Source organism: Perissodus microlepis, chromosome 19 (assembly GCF_051167445.1).
Source record: "Perissodus microlepis isolate ML-2025 ecotype Zambia chromosome 19, ASM5116744v1, whole genome shotgun sequence".
NCBI lineage: Eukaryota > Metazoa > Chordata > Actinopteri > Cichliformes > Cichlidae > Perissodus > Perissodus microlepis.
The window spans coordinates 28,173,823-28,194,338 of NC_140479.1; the positions used below are offsets into that span (position 1 = coordinate 28,173,823).

The window sequence follows — 20,516 nt, forward strand, 5'->3', positions numbered from 1 at the left end:
CTGCCGCCATTGTTGGAAACTGAGCTGGGCTGCGCTATGAATTCTGGGACAGAGCTACTTCTTCTTCTTCGGGGTTTAACGGCAGCTGGCATCCTTGTACATGCAGTGCTGCCATCTTCTGTTTCAGTCCGTTATTACACTCTTAAATCCTACTACTTATTCCTGCGTCTTTTGGGATCTTACAAAGCTTCAAACGACGCGTCGACTATTAAATCAGTCGTCGACGATTTTGATAGTCGACGTAATCGTGACTAGTCGACTAATCGTGGCAGCCCTAATTTACACATGAAAGGGGATTTCATAAAACCAACATTTTTTTTTGTTTATGCTGTCGGTATCGTGTATCAAGACAGAAAATATTATCAAGCTGCAAAGAGGATCAAGCAAATTAAAAACAGCTCTTCCCTCTCATGATATGCATGATGAGCTAAATGCATTTAGGCATAGATTTCTATGTATTCTAAACCAGCACATCTTTTTTTAAAACATCTCCCATCCTCCGTTTCATGAGTGGCCAATCATCCTTCAGTCTCATGTATTTTCACTGCTCGTTTCCCTTTACTTTATTACTACTAACAAAAATGTGAAATAGAACAAAACCAAAAAAATAACAATAATAAATATTCAGATTTTAAGTCTGGTCATTGCAATAAACAGAAAGCTGTCAGTCTCCTTCCTAAACAGCTATCATCTCCATTAAGAGCAGGTTTCAGGCCAGCACTGAATATGCCAACAGCAAGGCCACATCCAATGCATCTCTTCCAGACACAAGGACTATTTTAGGTGATAACGCACTTTTAAAGCACTAGCAAACCAGCAGGCTGGAAAAACAATCCCAGAATAGCTGATCTACTGCATCTGGTTTATGCCGTGACAACCCTGCAATGATTCCCTGGCTCTTGATGGAAGAAGCAGGCATAGAAGGCTCAAATTTAAAACCCTTACAATAGAATGGTTTTAAATAATACGGTATGCTAAACTGAGCAATAAACCATGAATCAAGACACAGTGATTAATGATGGCATCATATCTCTGGAGGCATGAACGTCAGGTCTGGCAAAAACAAAGCAGACAGATAGATGGGGATTCCACATCCGAGAGTTTGTATGTTAAGATAAACTATCCATGTGAAATCCCTTTTTCTGATGCAACTATTTGTCGCTCTCGGATACGACTGCACTGAAATGTTTAGCAATGGATAATAGGTTCTTTTAGCATTCACTGAGATTTGGAACCATGTACTAAAAGAAACATTTGGACTTCTGGGAAAATTTAAAGGTTCTTTTTCTTGACCTCTCCATTTTTCAGCCTGTCACTACGACGTATTTGTCATATCAGTAATGTTAACGGGTACACACGCAAAAGTGAACGATCAGGAAAAGAAACTGGATTCTTTTCCCAAAAGAAGGGTCTGAATTTAGTCAAGAGCGTGGGGATTCCACATGGTGCGAAAGACATGGCCCTCCCCTATTTTGAAATTAATATCCATGGTGAGAAAAACTGGGTGAATGCAGTAGGTCCAGTTATAAATCATGTCATATCTACAACAAAAACAGAGCCAAAAGATGAACACTCCTCTCTGTGAGAGAAGTTAAAAATTTAACACACCATGAGATAGATCAAAGTCTCTGTACCCTGAGGGGGTCTTCATGGGGAATTTGCCCCTCCCTTTACTCCATTAGGCTCCTCATACTGGCCTCAAATTCATTTATTAAGCCCAGCGGAGATGGAACTAAAGTTAAGGGTGAAGTCATCCGTGTATCTGAGCTCCCTGTGGCGAGACGCTGACTCTGTGAGCTGTGTTTAGATTGATGAGGTTAAAGAATCAAGTCCTCACTTTGCTCATATGTGATTGCAGCTGGATAATGTTGGGACACTATTGAAGGGGTCGGCTACAGGAGAGGGATCAGATTTGTAGATCCCAGATAAGAATCAGAAAAGAACATTCACATCCACTGACCCGTGGATAGGTGTGGATCAACACCGCTAATATCTGCCATGGTTTATCTATTATGTCATGTGGGACCTCTTTAGCAAGAAGTATTCTCAGTGAAGGCTAATTTGAAAATAATTCTAGCATGGTAATGTTTCCAGTCAGAGTTACAGAAGAAAAAAGGCTAAAGCAATCATCTTTGAATATCTGCAATGCAAACCGGTTTACCATAATAACATTTAAAGAGATTAGTGTGACAAGTCCCAGTGTGCAGACTCAGTCACAGATACTAGCGCTGTGTAGGGGGTCGTAGACCCCACACTAGCATGAGAGGTGAAACCCAGTTCAGCAGTTTTATGTAGCAAACTGTGGTCCATAGGTGGTTAATTCTTCAAATTAAAAAAAAATGTTATATTAAGATGATCAGAAGGTTTTTGACTTAATGAAAAAGGCCAAATCTAAAAGTAATTAATAATAAGAAAAATGTAATCACTTGGCACCAAAATATCCATTTTTACTTTCTCCCGTGCCAGACTACCATTATTGCATGCTGCTACACGAAATGCAGCAATCCTGGGGTCTGCCAGGTCATTTCCGTTAATGGGCAGCCAACGAGGGGCTCTGGGCCAGTGCCGGGCCAGCACCTCACCACTCCAAAACAAATAAACCGAGGACCATTTAACCAAACACATTGTTCTAGGTCAGACGAATGGGAGTGCAAGCACCGGGGAAATATCTGCACCGCTGATACGAAAATAAAAGCTCCGAACGTTTACATACCTCTCTTTGTGGGGCAGTGTTTAGGCAAGAGTATTTGTGCTGGAAGCAATGTAACCGGGAGGATTTTGTAACATGGGGCTGACACGCTTTATGAGAGAGGAGGGGAATTACAACAACGCATTTTAATGTTATACCGGTACCTGTGAAGGCATGAACTGCCCAGACTGAGAAGCTGCGGCAAAAACCTCAGGCTGTCCTTCAAGCCAGGAAATCTTCAGGGGATTTGCAGCTACGCCACTTTCATTCTTAACAGCCAGCTCCTAAAAAAACAAAAAACAAAATGTGAGAGTCATTACCAGTATTATTAAGGCGAAAAAACTTTCTCCTTGCACAGAGTGTTGTAAAGTTGTAATATATTCATCTAACACCTAGGTATTTGTTCAGTTCACATAACACCTAAATAAAGGTGGGCCAACACCGGAGCTGGGGCATGAAGATGGGCAGGGTGAGACAACAGAACCTGTACCTAGATCCCAGTAGACTGGCAGGCATATTTTCTGCAGGCGAAACACATGTTGCGGTAAGGAAACCACAACAACAAAAAAAGTACATCATGATGACAAAGAGCCTGAGGAACCAGACAGTGGGGAACAATAAGACGGCTCAGTTCCGTCCGTCCAATGGTTTCCATCAGCATCGGGACTTCTGCGGTACAGAATGACTAAAATATCAGTTTCACTCACACAGACCGTCCCCAGGCACGGAAGTCTATGACAGCTATCACTCTGAGTAATAATCAAACTCAACGGGTGACCTGAAATTTTGAGGCAAATGAATGTTGAAGAAAACGATTTCTGAGGTTTTTATTCAGGAGTTAAGGTACTTACAGCAGCTCTCACAGTTGCAAATTCTGCAACAGCACTTCCTTTCTTCTTACTCGACATGATCACATTCAAAACATCGCCATACTAGAAGTAAAAAAAAAAAAAAAGGGGGGGGGGACAAAGTCATGTTGAGGTAGAGGAATGATTGTGAACATTCAAATTAATATTCCTTTTCACAGCACAATCCATAACCACAAAAACAAAAACCACACACAGGCACAAAACTTCAAAACACTGGTGAATATAAAAGACTTCCTGAGAAGTTAGCATTCAATATGTGTTTGTTATTAGACCTCGTGATATTGTTCGTATGTTTGAGCCTGAACCAGTTATACTTTGAACAGTAACAACATCTACATCTACTGTCAGCATTAAAGCTGACAGTAGATGTGTTTCATATCCAACTGTACTGATTTATGTTATGTTATGTTGGCCTAAAAGTGCAGCAAAGCAAAGACCAACCTCTTTAAGAAAGACATGGTGAGAAAAGAAGGGGGAGACTATAAACACAATGGAGGAGCACAAAGGGCTTTTTAAATTCCTCGTGGTTAGCTCAGGTGGATCAAGTAAAAAAACTCAATGCCATTTACTTCTTCCTAACTAAAGTGGGGCTTGGGAACAGAGAGTACAAGGAAAGAGGCCTTTAAGAATCTCATTCTGAAAAAATGTAGCTTTCTGGGAACGGGAAAGTCCAAGAATGCTAATGCTTACTAAGGACACTCTGAAGCAAGCCAACAGTGACAAAGGAGACTCTCTAAAGGCCTCTGTTTCATGAAATATAAATATCGTAACATATTTTTGAAACAAAGATGTATTACTTCAACCAGCCAAAGTACACAAGTCCATACACGCCCACATGCACGTATACACACAATCAAACTCGTTCCCACACAGCAGTGGCTATTTCTACTTGCCCAAACCATTAACTGTCACTCATTGGAGCTTGCCATCTTAAACAGGATTTTCTTAGAATATATTCCCTTTGCTCAAGAATTTAAAAGAAGCAACACTTTTTTCCAGAGGTTTTTTTTTTTTTTTTACTCCCTCCTGCTTGGGAGCATACTGACTGCATGCGTGCAGAAGAGAAATTGAAATGCCTTTTTCCAGCCAGCTTGACGTCACTGACACTTGCCCTATCCTCATTTCAGGCCAACCTATGCCACGCCAAAAGCCCCTGTGACGGATCACAGCATAAGGTGGTACTAGGTTGCATGAGAAGAGCACATTTCCTAATGCCTCCCTCGGCACTGCTTAATCACTTGGTGAGAGGGGCACAAACAATGGTGTGCATGGCTTTAAAAGGGCACTACAACATTGCCCTCAGCACTTTCACTGCAACAAAACTTAATGGGCCTTATTTAAGGGGAGGAACAAAACAATTTACAACAGTGATGTCATGCAAACCTCAAATAAGGCTGGACTCTGCAGGTAGGTTTTTTACCATGCAATCATATGCATATATACACATACACATATATATATACATATACACATATATATACATATACACATATATATACATATACACATATATATACATATACACATATATATATATATATATATATATATATATAGCTCTAATCAATCAATAACAGATACTCCTCATTTCACTTTATTATGTGTTTAAAGAGCAACTGTACACAGAATCTAATTTTTCCATTCCAACCTTTAGAACCAACATGGGCAAGACCAAAGAGCTGTCAATGGACATTAAGACATTGGGGACAAGATTGTAGACCTGAACAAGGCTGGAGTGGGCTACAAGACCATCAGCAAGAAGCTTGGTGAAAAGTTGACAACTGCTGTTACGATTATTTGGAAATAAAGGAAATATAAAATGACCATCATTTGTCCTTGGACATGCAAGACCTTGCCTCAAGGAGTGAGGATGACCATGAGAAAGGTGGTTGATCAGCCTAAGACTGCACAGGTGGAGCTTGTTAATGATCTGGAGGCAGTTGGGACCACAATCACCAAGAACATTTTTGCTATTACACTACATCACAATGAACTGAAATCTCGAAGTGTCAACAAGGTCCTTGTGCTAATGAAGGCACACGTATAGGTCTGTTGCAAGTTTGCCAGTGGAGATCTAAAAGATTCAGAGAAGGTTTGGGAGAAAGCTCTTTGGCATCAGCTCACCCTGCCGTGTTTGGAGGCAAAGTGATGCTGAGTATGACCCAAAGAACATCATCCCCACAGTCAAGCACAGAGGTAGAAAAATGCTGTGGGGCTGTTTTTTTTGTGTTTTCACCACATTGAGAGGACAATGGACATGTACCACAAAATCCCAGATGAGAACCTCCTTCTCTCAGCCAGAACAGTTAACATGAGTCAAGGATGGGTCTTCCAGCACGACAGTGACCCAAAACACATCACCAAGGTAACAACGGAGTAACTAAAGAAGAAGACCATTATGATTATGGAGTAGCCTAGCCAGTCTCCAGACCTAACTCCTATAGAAAATCTGTTCCAATCTCTTCATGTATTTGGTCTTCTTCACACAAAGCTAGGACATCTTACTATTGATCACTGATTGAAGAAACTAAGAAAGATTTGGTTCGTCTTCAGCATGTAGCCAGGCTGACAAAGAGTCAGAGCTCTGTTGAACCAAACATTCCTTTAACCTTAACTACTAATGACTTCATAAGTTTCATTACAAATAAATCTGTAACCATTTGAGAAAAAAATATTGATAAGAAAAACATCACATATAGATATTTATAAAACTATTTATATTACTGTACGGTCTTTACCTAATATAACATGACTTGAGGTGACTGCTATTGTGATTTGGTGCTGTATAAATAAAACTGAATTGAATTATTGACTTCAAGAAACATCTTACCATTGTGCTTTCCTACAAGGCTTTCTCCATCAAGTACCAACTTAAGTTTTTCTTCGGGATCAATTTATAACTTGTGACTTATGTGATGTATTTTTTTCTGGTTTTTGAGGCATTTCTTTGGAAGTGAGCAAACCTAAAAATTCAGCAGTGTATTTTTCCCCAGGAAATTTAATTTGCAGACCCTTTAGAGAGGAAAATGATTGTATTTGGCTAACCTAGTCAAATAAATACCTCATAAATTCATGGGAATTTTTGCATTCATTTAACACTCATTTGCAATACAAAAAGAGTAGTTATTTAAGGCAATACTGTATAATGCCAAACCTAAATTATTTTACTGTGTTGTAATTTTTTTTAAATAGTTCTAAAAGCAAATCAATAACTTTGCAGCACTGTGGCATTACTTACTTTTCAGGACGCATACCTTTTGTAGAAGTTTAAACAGAATGTCATGAGAGTAGCCTCCATTCGTCTCATCATCTTTTTTACACTTCCACTTCAACTGGAGGAGAGAAAGAGAGAGGAAAGGCTAATATTAGTCAAGAAGGTTTTCATGAGCTAAAGAAGTGCATGATAATGTCTAATCATTAGAACACAATTGATTAAAGTCAGCTGACAAAGAGGCCAAGCGTGCCAGGCGGGCTCGCTTCTGATGAGACACAGATTACAAAAACCATCAGCACACGCTGGAGCTACGAGAAAAAGACATTATTAAGCTCTTGGAACATCACCATGGCACCATCTGCAAGACCTGCAGTCAATTTCCATTCATACCGAAAGCACCAGATAAATGAGTGAAATTCAAAACATGGACACCTGGACCACAGAAAATATGGTGACTCACTTGCTTTAACTATCATAAATTAATCAAGAAATAATCCAAAGCAGTTCGATGTCTAAGAACGTGTTTGGTCACAGGCAAAAGAGAGGAAGTCCTCTACTATGTGAACTGTGGTCAACTTCTTTGCTTACATAACAATGTTAGTGTGTCTTTAGTTTAAAAAGAAATTGAAAAACATATGAACTCTGTTTGGAGTTCTGTCACTAAAAGCTCATGCGAGTTCCCGCACTCCTAAAAAAAAGACAGATATTGTGTAACTTCTCATATGCATGTACAAAGAACAGGGAAATGAGGCAAATATCACAGCAACTGCTCAGAGTAGTATTATAAATGTTGATTCAGCTCCAGCATTCTGCTCACTGTCAGAGCAGCAGGATTTCTGGGAACTTCCAAGTGCAAATGAAGTCTTTTTACCAGCAATTACGGCTGAAAATGTCCATCCAAGAGCATTCTCTTCTCCCCACCGATAACCTCCTTACCCGGTAATCGTCAAATAAAATGCTAAGGTATTTCTATGATGTGATGTCTGTGATTTCAGCCTGCAACACAGAAACACTGCTGCGTTTGCTCAAAATTTAGATCTATTCTTCAAAAAGCCAGTCATCAACACAGCTGATAATTATGCTAAGGTCATAGAGAACTTTCTAAAATCAAATTAAACTTTATATAGTGAGAAGCAATGGGCAGTTTGAATATAGAAAAAATGGCTGTGGTTAACTGTCTAGAGATTATATTCCATGTTATGCTTTTAAGAAGTTCAGATGCAGGTATCTGATGTGGGAAGCCAATAAATTATTAATAAGAAAATATTTTTGATTGCACGCAGGGCTGCAATCTGAGATAGAAGCAGAGCCTCTGAGATAAATCTTGCAGTAAACGTGTCCCTGTCCATGCAACGTGATTTGTGATACTGTCAGTCTGGCCGCTGTTTGTTTTTTCTAGCTGAACACACAAACGTCAGGGAATACGCTGCGGCACTAGATGGCTATCAAATTTTAAAACCAGATTTACTGTCTAAACACATTAGCTAACATCCCATGTTAATACATGCAGACTCGGCTGTTTCCAGGAGGAAATATAATAAGCCTTCTCTTAGTTTAGATACTGGTCTCCTGACGACACTGTGCCCTCTCAAGAGGACTGGACTTCAGAATAGCATGTGTGCTCAGTAGTGAGGCAACTTATGTGGTCTCCAATAATGAAACACAAATGGCAAAAGGTTTTTATCAAACTCCCCGCTGAGATCCTGCCTGAAATTTCACTCAGATATAGCAGCCGCTCCTCCACGTTACTGAGGGACCTACATTATTCTCTTACTACATTATTCACCCCAACCCTGACCTCTCTTCACATATTCTGAGCCTTACCTTCAATTTTGGGGTTACGTTGCTCTTGGAACATCTCTCCACTCCTGAGTCTGACAAAACGCAACAGAGGGGGGGGGGATGAGACAGAGAATTGAAAAAAAACAAAGAAACTATTGTTTTCCTGAAATATTATACGCAAGAGAGCAGTCGAGGGACTAGTGCAGATAGACAGCAATTTTAAAATGGATGTCATGTGTTAAATGTATAGCTCTTGCTGATCCAGGGGAGAGCTGTGTGCGTGCAAATGGAAAAGACGCAGAAGACATACTGACAATGCATTAGTAATTGTCCGGCCACAAAAGGGGTCTAGTTTAGGGCAGCAGTCAGTTGTTTTCCTAAGTACATACACGCTGCCTTCCTTTTGCTGCAAAAAATATTACCATGAGGTTAAAAGTTTGATGGACCGCTGTGTGTACGCAGTGATTGGCATCCCTTTGCTATCTTGCCAAGAAACTAAAATAGACCTCTTCCAATATAATTTCAGTTATTGTTATAGTCTATCATGTGAATAATACATGGTGAGCCACATGGAGCCTGGTGGCTGCTGTGGTTGTGCTGACACGACGAGGGATGGGAAACACAGGGGGTTCACCCCAGCAAGGTTTTGGGATGATATAAAAATGTCAGGACTACAATAAACTGGTTTAGCTAACTCAGACCAGCAAGGATTGGTTAAATGCATGTACTTCTCTGAGTGTGGTCTCCTCCGTGTTGATGTGCTTCTCTTTCTCTCTGGATCTGCTCTCTGATGAGCCTCTGCTCCTCTTCGAGCTGTCTGGATCCCTCCTCCCTCAAGCGGGCAATCTTGGAGAAGGTGCACATAAAATGCAGAAATGTGAATGAACAGGTGGCCAAGTGTTAAGTGACAGCACATGTTAAGATAACAGCTGTTGGAATATCAGCTTTGTTACTCTGCAATTCTGTGTTTATGTCCTCTACTCAAGGAGGCTATACAAACCAGCTTGTTTCATCACTTAAGGCACTAACGCCTCGATGAAGTCAGAAAATGGAACAGTGCCACCTGCTGGTTATAGCCTCCTTCCTTATGTATATGCATGAAGCACCTTGAGCGTATGGAAATTACTCACAGTGGAAGCATGCACACCATTTTTATTTATGGGTGTTCTGCACAAACTGCACCGAGTCATGCAATATCACCTTAATGACCTTACTGATAATTATGTCTGTGAAAAAACAAAATAAAGAGAGGAGCTCTTAGACAGAGCCTTTGTTCGTGACCCAAGTATTTGGAAGAGTTCAACTCAATCAGGAAAAACTATTTGATGAAAAACAGAATGAAAGCACCTGGGTGTGCTTTAGAGTTTTCCTAGATGCATTTTCCAATACAGCACATATACCTGCAGGATAGTGAAATTTTAAATTTTCTGCAGCCTCTTAAGGCAAATTGCAGCGCAGTATCTTTGCTAATGTGATTTCTATAAAATGCGATACCTCTTCCTCGAGTGTTCTAGTGATCTGCACTTCCTCCTGGCTTTGAGCTTCTGCTTGTCGCTCTCTGGCCTCCAAGTCTGTCAAAACAACGCACACAAACTAATCCACATCTCCATCATATACTCATAGTATTGATTGACTTATTATTATTATTATTATTCTTTAAAGAGGAAACAGTACTTCAGCATTAAAACTTGACAATTAGAAAGAAACAAGATAATATCACTAAATAATCTCTGGGATGCGGCAGAAAAATGACTCACCAAGTTTAATTTTCTTTCTCTTGCTATCTAGTTTCTTGTTTCTTTCTTCTGCTTGTTTCTTGGCAGCACAAATCTTGTCATAAGCAGCCTGAAAAAAAAAGCGTTAGACTTCAAGATCACTCCTTGCTGGGCTTGCTGTGTCTTGGTTTACTTGAGGGCTAGGATCCATATTAGAGGTTACAAGACACCAGCGGTCTTACCTTGGCGGCGGCATCAGTTAGCACCTCAAGAGCCTGGGATAACTGGTGGAAGAGCTCAACTAAAAGAAAAGGAAAAAAAAGACAGAATAAGAGCATTTTCTTACATTACTGCCTTCAACTTTTATCTTGTGGGATATTACCTATAAAAAAGAAAAACGTGGCTAAAGGTTTACAAAGATTGGGTTGATAATTGTGCCAGTTTGAAACAAAAAAGACAGATCGTAAAATTATACTGAAACGGGGAGACTGAGAAGGACAGGACACCTAATCCAAAAGCAGAGTTATGTCTACGAATGCCTCAAGATGATGGGACATGGAGCCAATACAAACTGCGACATTTGTGTCTCAAAATTTGCCGCAGGTCTCACGAAACTTGTTTCCTCCAGTGACACGGCCGTGCATTCCCCTGGCCCAGCCTGCGGCAAATACCACTACACCAGTTGTCATTTAACACACACGCACAGACAAATGTACACTGGGAGACCACATTCCCCCCAGCTTGTCATCCAAACAGCACATTACTGCACGATACTAGCCAGGCTTAATCATTCACTTATGGGAGGCCTAACAGACTGATACTGTTACTCCCTGTGGGGACTGGCATTGCACACTAACAGAAGGCTCTCGAGATCGCGCTGCCAGCGGAGGCGGTCAGGTTACCTACACGCATATAATGGGCTGGAATGAAATCCAACTGGGGGAAACCTGCCATGCCCACCAGGCACCTCCGAGTGTCACAATATGGGGTATTTAGAGGGGAGAGGGGATAGTGGGGAGGGGTATCGTCAATCAGTGAAGAATTGTGACCCCTATGTCACCTCTTACATGCAAACAACCCTCCCCTGAGGGGCAGCAAGTCCCAAGACTTGCTCCGCTCTCGTGCGATAGAGTCCAATTCTCTTCATGCGCGGGTTCGAGTGTTGAGGCCCTCCAAACCACTACTTTTCCATTTCTGGGAAACCGACCCCCTGCTTTTGTGTTATCCCTCTCAACCCTACCAATTTCCTTTTTTTCCTGACATAATCAGAAATTGTCTGAACCATCCAGAAACCACATAAACCTAACTTGAAAACATACCTCGTGACCAGCTTCTTGTCCAAGGTGCATTTTTCCCCTATTGACAAAAAGCTACGCTGAGATTTTCTGGTCTAATTGTTGACATGCTGGTTGGCACCAAGCTGCAGAAGGACACATGAACCCAGGGAGGACAGAGTGTGGATGAGAATAGAATAGAATTCAACTTTATTGTCATTGCACATGCACAGGTACAGGGCAACGAAATGTAGTTTGCATCCATCCAGAAGTGCTTTAGTGATATAGATATATTACAATATAGGGTGGTGAGGATGGTGATGCTGGCCATGTTTTTCTAGCTAAAAAGCTGGCGGGAGAAACATGCGCTGGTTGCCTTGCGACAGAGTGCTGTGGCCAGGACATCTGGCAGAGTTTAACGCTGTGAGAATGTTACTCTGGAGCATTCATTTTTGGCCCTGGACCTTAATGGCAACTCAGTGAGTGGCCATAACTAACTCCTCAGTGGCAACGGTCAATGCCTCAGAATGGAGACAGAATACACATGAACCTGGGACAGTCAGGGAGGGAAATTTTCTAAGGTTGTACTTCCTCCCACATAGCCCTCAAAAGGAGATGTATTCTCACCACTACACTCACCTGCTCTGAATCTGACAATTACCTGCACTATTACCAAGTGCGCAGCTAGTAAGCCAAGAGACGTGGATCTACACCAGAACTTCTATGCATCCAATCATTTGCATCTTTATATGCATCTCTGTCAGATAAGGTTTGGAGATCATGTGAGAAAACAGTAAATGCAAAACAAAAACTGTCTCACTCACCTGCTTTTGGGTTGTCTGGGTTCTTGTCTGGATGGCATGTTAACGCTTTCTGTCGATACGCTTTCTTGATCTGAAAAAGTAAGAGGGAAAAACCCCAAACATTACGAAGAGTGGAAAATGCTTGTTAGAACGCAGGAAAATGAACAATTCCCTTACCCTTCAGTTCTATTTATATATCCTCAAATCACAACAAGAGTCTCCTCAAGGTGCTTTAGACTTTATGGTAAAGACCCTAAAAAAATAGAGGAAAAACCCTAACAAACAACAAATGAGCAAGCACTGGCAACACTGGGGAGGAAAAACTCCCTTTTAGCAGGAAGAAACCTATTACAAAAAGAATAAAACAAAATGTAATGTCCCCCATATGAGGGCTCGGGGTCTTGGGAGGTTAAGCACATATTTTGGGCACCGTGTAAAGATATAATTCTTACTGTGTATCAATAATTTTATAATGTTGAGTTTGGCCCAGAAGTCTAACTAAAAAAAAAAAAAAGAAAAAGTAGTTATGGCCTCATTGAAATAATGCCAAAGACAGTAACAGCCTGACATAAAAACATCTGAGGTGAAATGTGGTTTTTAATGGAATTGTTTTGTTTGGATCAAATTGAAACTTTAAGCCGATCCTGTGCTTCGTGTCCTTCTAACCACTGTGGTACATACTGCACTGTGCAAGAATTCAAAACTATTCTCAGGCTATTCCAGTTGTCAGCTTGCAAGATAAATACGAAGTTGCAACCTAGTATTATTCTATCTTTATTTAAACAATATTAGATAGAATATGTCATAAAAAATGAAAACAAGTCTGACATAGTCTGAAAGCAGCATCCTTTGGCATCGGGGGGGTTAATCCAAATAAGGTTTTAGTTATAGCTGATTTTTTAACTCTGGGTCACTGCTTGGAACATTAACCATTCATTGGTCCTTCTAGGAATCACTTAATGGAGAGGTGGTTTTTATTAGACGTCTGCTTCTTTTGAGAATGAAAGGAAATGGGAAAATTACCGCAGAGACCAGAGGGGGCTGTAGAGTCCAGCGCTTGAGAATTCTGCACAACCTCAAACGCACATGCTCATATACAGTACATGCATTGCATGCTAAAGTTTTGGCACATCCAACCCTCCCCCCCATACATACACATTAAAGAACAGACCAAACACAAACACTGACATGCACTTTCTCACCAGACATAATCAGTCATGCCAACATTGTGGATGTTTTTAAATTCTCCCTGTTAGCGCAAATCGATCTCCTGCCAGTACGCTTCGGGCCACAAAAACTGGGAGCCCCTTTCTTCATGTCTGGGAAGCGTTTGCATTGGATGCATTGTCTTCTGGCATATGCAGTGTTTCCCTGTAATTTGTTTTGCACAGTTTTATCTCTAGAATGCATGCCAAAACATACTGAGCTGACTTTACGGGGATGGATGGAATTGGGGGGAAGGGGGAAGCACAGTGGTGTAATCAATCAGAGTCCAGGCTTTTTTTAACTGCAGCTCCAATGACAGTTAAGTACAGTCACACATTAGACTGGATGCCCTCCATCCAGGGTCCAAGAGCTTAACCTCTGACTGATTATATGAACCAAGCAAGCCTCCAGTGGAGCCTCTGGAGATAACTGCAGCTCACACAGCTCCTAAATGTCAAAAGTCCTTTCTTCTATCTAAACTGGATTGCGTTTTTTTTTTTTGTTTTTTTTTGGGGGGGGGGGGGGGGGTTCATTATTGTTCCAACAGTAAATGAGAACTTGGTTCAGTGAGAGGGCTTTTTGAGAGACTAGACATCATTAGAAGATATTTAGTCTTGCTGCTTGGCACACATAGCGTTCCTACAGATTGCAACTGACACGCAGGGCTGTGGACTAGAACCAAACACATATGCTTACTGTTTGCCTTAGCCTGCTTCCCCTGTATTATCCTCCCCTGTCTATTTCTCACATTCTGTTCAATGCACTCCCTATTATACCTTTGTCCAACTCATTTTAAAGCTTTTTAGTAAGATACAAGAAAGTGAAGACTCGAGTTTCGCCTCAAAATTATACTCCTCTTCAACAACAGTTGCCTCAAGCACCATTCTTGTGATTATGCACTATATAAATAAAATTGAACTGAATTGCAAAGGAGTGAACTGCAGCTCCTCTCTGGGATCAAAACACAGCCTAAAAATGGGTCCTACTCTGTCCTTTTTCCCTCTACCACTGTGAGGAGTTGCTTACTGTGGATTTCCACAAAGCGCCAACCAACTTGCTCAAGATGTGCAGACCATGATTGAAAACAAGTCTACATCTTTTTTTTCTTTTTTTTAAATCAGTGTTACATAATCTTCTGATGGTAATGCAGTTTAAGTGGAGACAAAAACAAGCCTGCACTGCATTAATGTCATTTTGACAAAAATTATTGTGCCTTGATGTTCGCTATATCGTACTGCGCAATACTGAAATGTAAAGGTGTGTGAGCTTTTGTTATACCACAGAGAACCAGTGCCTAAACTGGAATAGAAACATATGTAACACACACACACTTTTTTGGAAGTATCAATCATGTCTGGAGTTGTTAGTAAACTGTAAAATAGGAACTTGAGGTAATCAAAGCTGTGCAATGTGCTTTCAAAATAGCATCAGTCTGTATCTGGAATAGAAAACATAATATACTTTTGAGACCATATTTTTGTGCAATGCACCAACGGATAAACTGAATTTCAATGACAGAAGACTCCTGTATATCCTTCTGGCCGCAAGTAAAAAGCCCCTTACGAGAAGATGGCTTAAGCCTGAACCACCAACGATAGAAGACTGGATACATTCTGTACAAGAGATCTATACGATGGAAAAAGTGTCATTTTCTCTTAAACTTCAGAGGGATACCTTCTACGGAATATGGTCTAAATGGACAGACTATGTTAAGCATATGAGGTGTGATTTTGTATATGATGTTACAACCCTGAGTACTACGTAAACCTTCCTGCCCTGCTGCCTCCTAACACTAGTTTTTTTTTTGTTTTGTTTTGTTTTGTTTTTTTGTTTGTTTGTTTTGTTTTGGGGTTTTTTTGTTTTTTTGTCTTTTTTTTCTCTTCTTTTTTTTGTTTTCTTTATTTTTCCAATTATAAGTTAAAATGTGACAGCAAAGAAAGTGTAAAAAGGTAAACTACTGTTATGTTCAACAGCTGTAAAAAAAAAAAAAAAAAAAAAAAAAAAAAAGAAAACACAATATAAATCATTTTTGAACATTTGAAATGTTAGCAGCCAAGATATGGAAGAGCTATGCCTTCCTTTAGCTTATGCCACTGTTGGAGCTCCATATATAGTTAAGAGCTCTTTTTCATTCCATATAAATGAAATGATATCTTTTTAAAAACAGATTTAGGAAGATGAAATGAGAGTGTGATCATTTTCTTATAAAATTCAGTAAAATCCTCCATAATTTAATTTCAGTTAGCTAACCATCTGGACCATGTGCCTTACCACTTTGCATTATCATTAATACATTAATGATTAGGGCTGGGCCATATTATACCGTTCACGGTAATACCGGTATAATGTTGGACAACGATAAGAAAATGAAATATCGCAATATGGGTAAAACGCGCATGCGCAGTGCCTTTGTTTTCATACGCACATGGCGGAAAAAGCATGGCGGCGAATGAGAAGGGCGAAAGCGGATCGTTGAATAAAAATGGATGAACCAGAACTGGTTTGTAAAAATGCTGCAACTTCAGTGGTGTGGAACTGGTTTAGCTTTCGTCCGTCAGATACACAACAAAGCACTATTTTTGGTAGCGCATGCTAGCGGGCCGTCGTTACTACTGTGTTTTTTGGAAAATACGGCACACTTAAAATCAATCCTTTGATTTTTCTGAAAGTCGACAGTGCCCCTTATAATCCCGTATGCCTTATGTATGAACTCTGGTTGTGTTTACTGACCTCAAAACAATTTTATGTACACGGCGCTCAAAAATCTGTCAAATGTTTCAGTACGACTTTGCTGAGCTACGAAGCCGTACCGCTTGATGGATTGTCGGAGCATTACGGCTGTCGTAGGCGGAGCCTCGCGGAGCGATACGTACTGTGCTTCAACATAATATTACCGTATTGTGTGTGTATAACCTCCTTAAGTTTTGTGGATGTTATACATGGTTATGCTGAGGATATGTCGGCCAGTTTCCACTGGAAATGTCTTTTGGTTAAACTGTCAGCGAGGAATTTGCATTTGCACTGTTACATTTTTAACTTTAATGCACATAAAAAAAGCTGCTTGTTTAAGTGAAAATACATTGATGGGTTTTTTGCACTAATAAAATTGCGGAGTTGTAAAGTATTTTGTCTCGTGTCAATTATATCGTCGGTTATATCGTTATTGCAAATTTTCAAATGTATATCGTGATAAATATTTTTGGTCATATTGCCCTGCTCTATTAATGATTTCTTTCTGTTGTAACAGGAGTTCAATCTGAGGCTTATCCATTGTTTTTATAAAAGGGGCCCAGAGTCAATAGTTAGTTCGCTATTTGGTTTCCTCATTTGACAAATTTGTGGCGTAGCCGATCAGCACTTAAGTTCTTGTGCTGAAAGAAGGCCAGTTGTGTTGCCATGCTCACAGATTTATTCATGCAATTTTAACAAAAGTCCTTCTTTTTTCCAGCTAAAGAATTGCATTAAATTTTGTAGTGCATAAAGGACAGAGCACTGAGCACCGGCTGCAATTTTTTAATGAGCTAATGTTTTTGAACTTTTGGCATTTCTTATATTTAGATTAATCGGATTACAGCTTCCAGGACTTCCCTGAAGCAGTGAGGCAAAAATAAAAAGGGCTTCACCAATGTGCAAAAAATTATCTATATTTTGTGGAACAGTTTCACAGTAATACTTGTTATTATAAAATTACTACAACTTTGAATATCTCGTCATCTACAGTACCTAATATCATCAAAATATTTCGAGAGTCTGGAGAAATCGCTGTGGAAAATCATTATTGGATACCTGTGATCTTCAGGCCCTCGGGCACCAGTGCATTAAAAACAGACATGATTCCGTCATGGATCTTACACCATGGGCTCAGGAACACTTCCAGAAATCACTGTCTATGAACACAATTTGCTGTTGCATCCAAAAATGCAGATTAAAAATCCTGCAAAGAAGAAGCCATATTTGAACATGATCCAGAAACACTTCTTTCTTCTCTGGGCCAAAGGTCATTTAAAATGGTCAGAGGCAAAGTGGAAAACTGTTCTGTGGTTTAACAAGTTGAAATATAAAATTATGTGTGGAAAACATTGCTCCCATGACTTCCACACTAAGGAGGAGAAGGTCAGGCGTGTTATCAGCATTCAGTTTAAAAGCCTGCAGATCTGATGGTATGGGGGTGCCTAATGAATTGGCAGTCTAAACACCTGGAAAGGCACCATTAATGCTGAGTTTCAAAGCAACATATGCTCCCATCCAGAGGACATCGGGACAGACGTTACACATTTCAGCAAGATGATGCTAAACTGCATACTGCATCAATTCCAACAGCATGACTACATAATAGCAGAGTCTGGGTGCTGACCAGGCTTGCCTTTCACTGATTGAAAACATTCAGCGAATCATGAAGCAAAAAACACAACAAAGAAGACCTAGAATAATCGGGCAGCTACAATCTTATATCAGACAGGACATCATTCCTTTTCCAAAAGTCCAGCAGCTGCTCTCCTCACTTCCCAGATGTTTACAGACTGTTGTTAAAAGAAGAGAGGATGCTACACAGCAGTAAACATGAACACGTCCCAGCTTTTTTGAGACGTTTATTTGTTTATGTGATTTGCAAATCATTGCATTCCGTTATTATTTACATTTTACACAGTGTCCCAATGTTTTGGAACTGAGGTTGAAGAATAGATTACTTCCTTATTGAGAAAACCCTTGATTTCTTTATCACAACAGGTGAATGTTTAACTGCACTCGAATTGGATCATCATTCATATGATGCACTGAGGAAAAGAGAAAATAAAAAGCAATACAGGCAAACACTTGTCAGATAATCCATTAATGGATTTACTGCATTTACTTCAAGTTGAGATCTGGTATTAGTATGATTAATTTACCTTTCCTTTAAATGTATCATCACGTTTATACATAAAACAAAACATTTCAAACCCTTTAATAAATAATTGTGGCTGCAGTCTTTCTTTACTCAGAAATACAGAAATGGATTCTAAAACAGGGTAACCAGAGTTCATCATGAAGATAAGTACGTGTGATTTGAAATAAAAGCAGCCTTTATAAAAATAAATACATCACCCGTGAGTTTATACTGTGTCCTTAATTCACATTCAGTCAGCTTCTCACATTCATCACCTGCACCTATCTGACAAGATAAACATGTCTCTGCCACGTCTTCACAAACAGCAGATATTTGCCGTTGTCGGGAAGTACGTCTGGCCAGCCGAGCTGCTTGACAAGTACAACCTGTCATCACCAAAGTTGCTCTGGTGGAGAACAGCCATCTTGCATGTCATCATAACTCCCCTTCTCTCCAGTTCCTCCTCCAATCGTTTCCTTTTCACTCTCTCTAGGATCCTTCACGATATCTTGTCTCTACTGTGCCTCCGGAGCTGTTTTGTTAAATAATGCATGATTACTCCCATCAGTGCCATAACACGCAAGCTTTAATTGATGCTGGAAGACCCTGAGCCCGCTGGTTCTCCACACTAGGAGCCAAAGCAGTGCAATCTTTAAGAAGTTGTGCGCATAAGTCTTCAATTGCAGGGCATCTTCCTATAGCCCTAATCCGGCCAATTACTCTAGTAATTATCTTTGTGCAGTTCACCGTGACCTTATAGGGCTGGCTCTGAATCCATCAGTTGTTGGAAAAAATGAAAAACAGAAGAACTCCTGGACTAAAACCAGCTGCTGTCCCTTTTGCTTACAGATGATGAAAACTGTATTTAATCCTACTGTATCTTCTGTCTGTTGTAATTCAAAATATTCCACATTTTCATATGCCAATTTTCCTTGTTTCATGCATGAGACATACTAAATTTTCCCACACTTCTGTTCGTCAAAGAATGAACCACAAGATCAGGGAAAGACTACAATTCTGGAGTAGGAGGCCAACGGTAGCCTAATAGTTAGTGCCTGGCAAAAAAAACAAAACAAAACATTCTCAGTGTCGACCGGATACCCATTTGCTTCAGTTTAGCTGCATGCTCACATCTTGTCCTCATTAAACCAGTTTTTGGTGCCAATTATGGCTGACAAACTACTGGTCCCTGTGTAGAAACCCTTACTGTGTAGATGATTAGCTGCCTGATCAGCCATGGATCCATCCGCATTAATAACAATGTGTGACTATTTATAGGATATTATCAGCTAGAAGAAAATAATAACAAAATACTCCAGAGAAAGAAAGGTAAAAAGAAAAGTGAATGTAGCCCTCCACTAGCAGCTGAGCATGGACCTGGACAAACAGCTGTATTTTCTGCAAGACACTGTCACGCAATCACTCAGGCCACCGACTAAACACTCGATCATTCAAGAACTTAGAAGGCCCTGGGAAGAGCATGTGGGAAGAGTAAACGAGAAGAAGCACGCAAAGTACTAGGAGCTGTTGGGGAAGTGCCAGGACAGAGGCTGGAAGATGCTCTGTGAGCCCAAAGAGGTTAGCTGTGGAGGTTTTGCAGGATGTTCACTCTTCAAAGTGCAAGCAACTGGGCGCTACAGGAGACGGAAGACAGAGAGCCAACCCCATTTGTGGCATCTGGGTAAGGAGGCCTGATGCTAAAAGATCCAAAACACCTCATGACCCCAAGAACCTCACTGAAGATGTATCAGGGAGAAACTGTAAGCACACTGTGGATGCATGTGCTTCTTAATGCAAACCTCACAGATCACGCTGGCATAAATAAATTAATATGCAGTAATCAAATTGTTTGAGGAAGAGCACTCATTCTGATTAATTCACTTAATAACAATGTAACAACTAAATCAATAACACCAACCTAACTGTAACTGATCTGGCAAAAACATCATTATGGTTTAATCTATTTCTTCAGTTATAACTGCTTTGTCTGCTTTAAGAGTGTATATGGCTGTTAGGGGTGGGGGAAAAAATCGATACTGTGTAGTATCGTGATATTTTGTTTGCTAATAATGTATCGATACAGGGACAGCAGAAATC

At 40.2% G+C, this 20,516-nt stretch overlaps 1 protein-coding gene across 1 annotated transcript in view; it reads right to left on the bottom strand.

The window, feature by feature from the left end:
- The window catches only part of dnajc17 (DnaJ (Hsp40) homolog, subfamily C, member 17), a 40,299-nt gene that overhangs the window by 15,273 nt on the left and 4,510 nt on the right, over positions 1–20,516 (bottom strand). The window contains exons 2-10 of the mRNA XM_084915746.1: positions 12,368–12,437; positions 10,512–10,570; positions 10,312–10,399; positions 10,049–10,125; positions 9,283–9,400; positions 8,597–8,646; positions 6,813–6,890; positions 3,541–3,621; positions 2,854–2,973 (exon numbers count right to left, since the gene is read on the bottom strand). Coding sequence (XP_084771872.1) covers positions 2,854–2,973; positions 3,541–3,621; positions 6,813–6,890; positions 8,597–8,646; positions 9,283–9,400; positions 10,049–10,125; positions 10,312–10,399; positions 10,512–10,570; positions 12,368–12,437 — 741 coding nt within the window. The remainder of the gene's footprint in view (positions 1–2,853; positions 2,974–3,540; positions 3,622–6,812; positions 6,891–8,596; positions 8,647–9,282; positions 9,401–10,048; positions 10,126–10,311; positions 10,400–10,511; positions 10,571–12,367; positions 12,438–20,516) is intronic.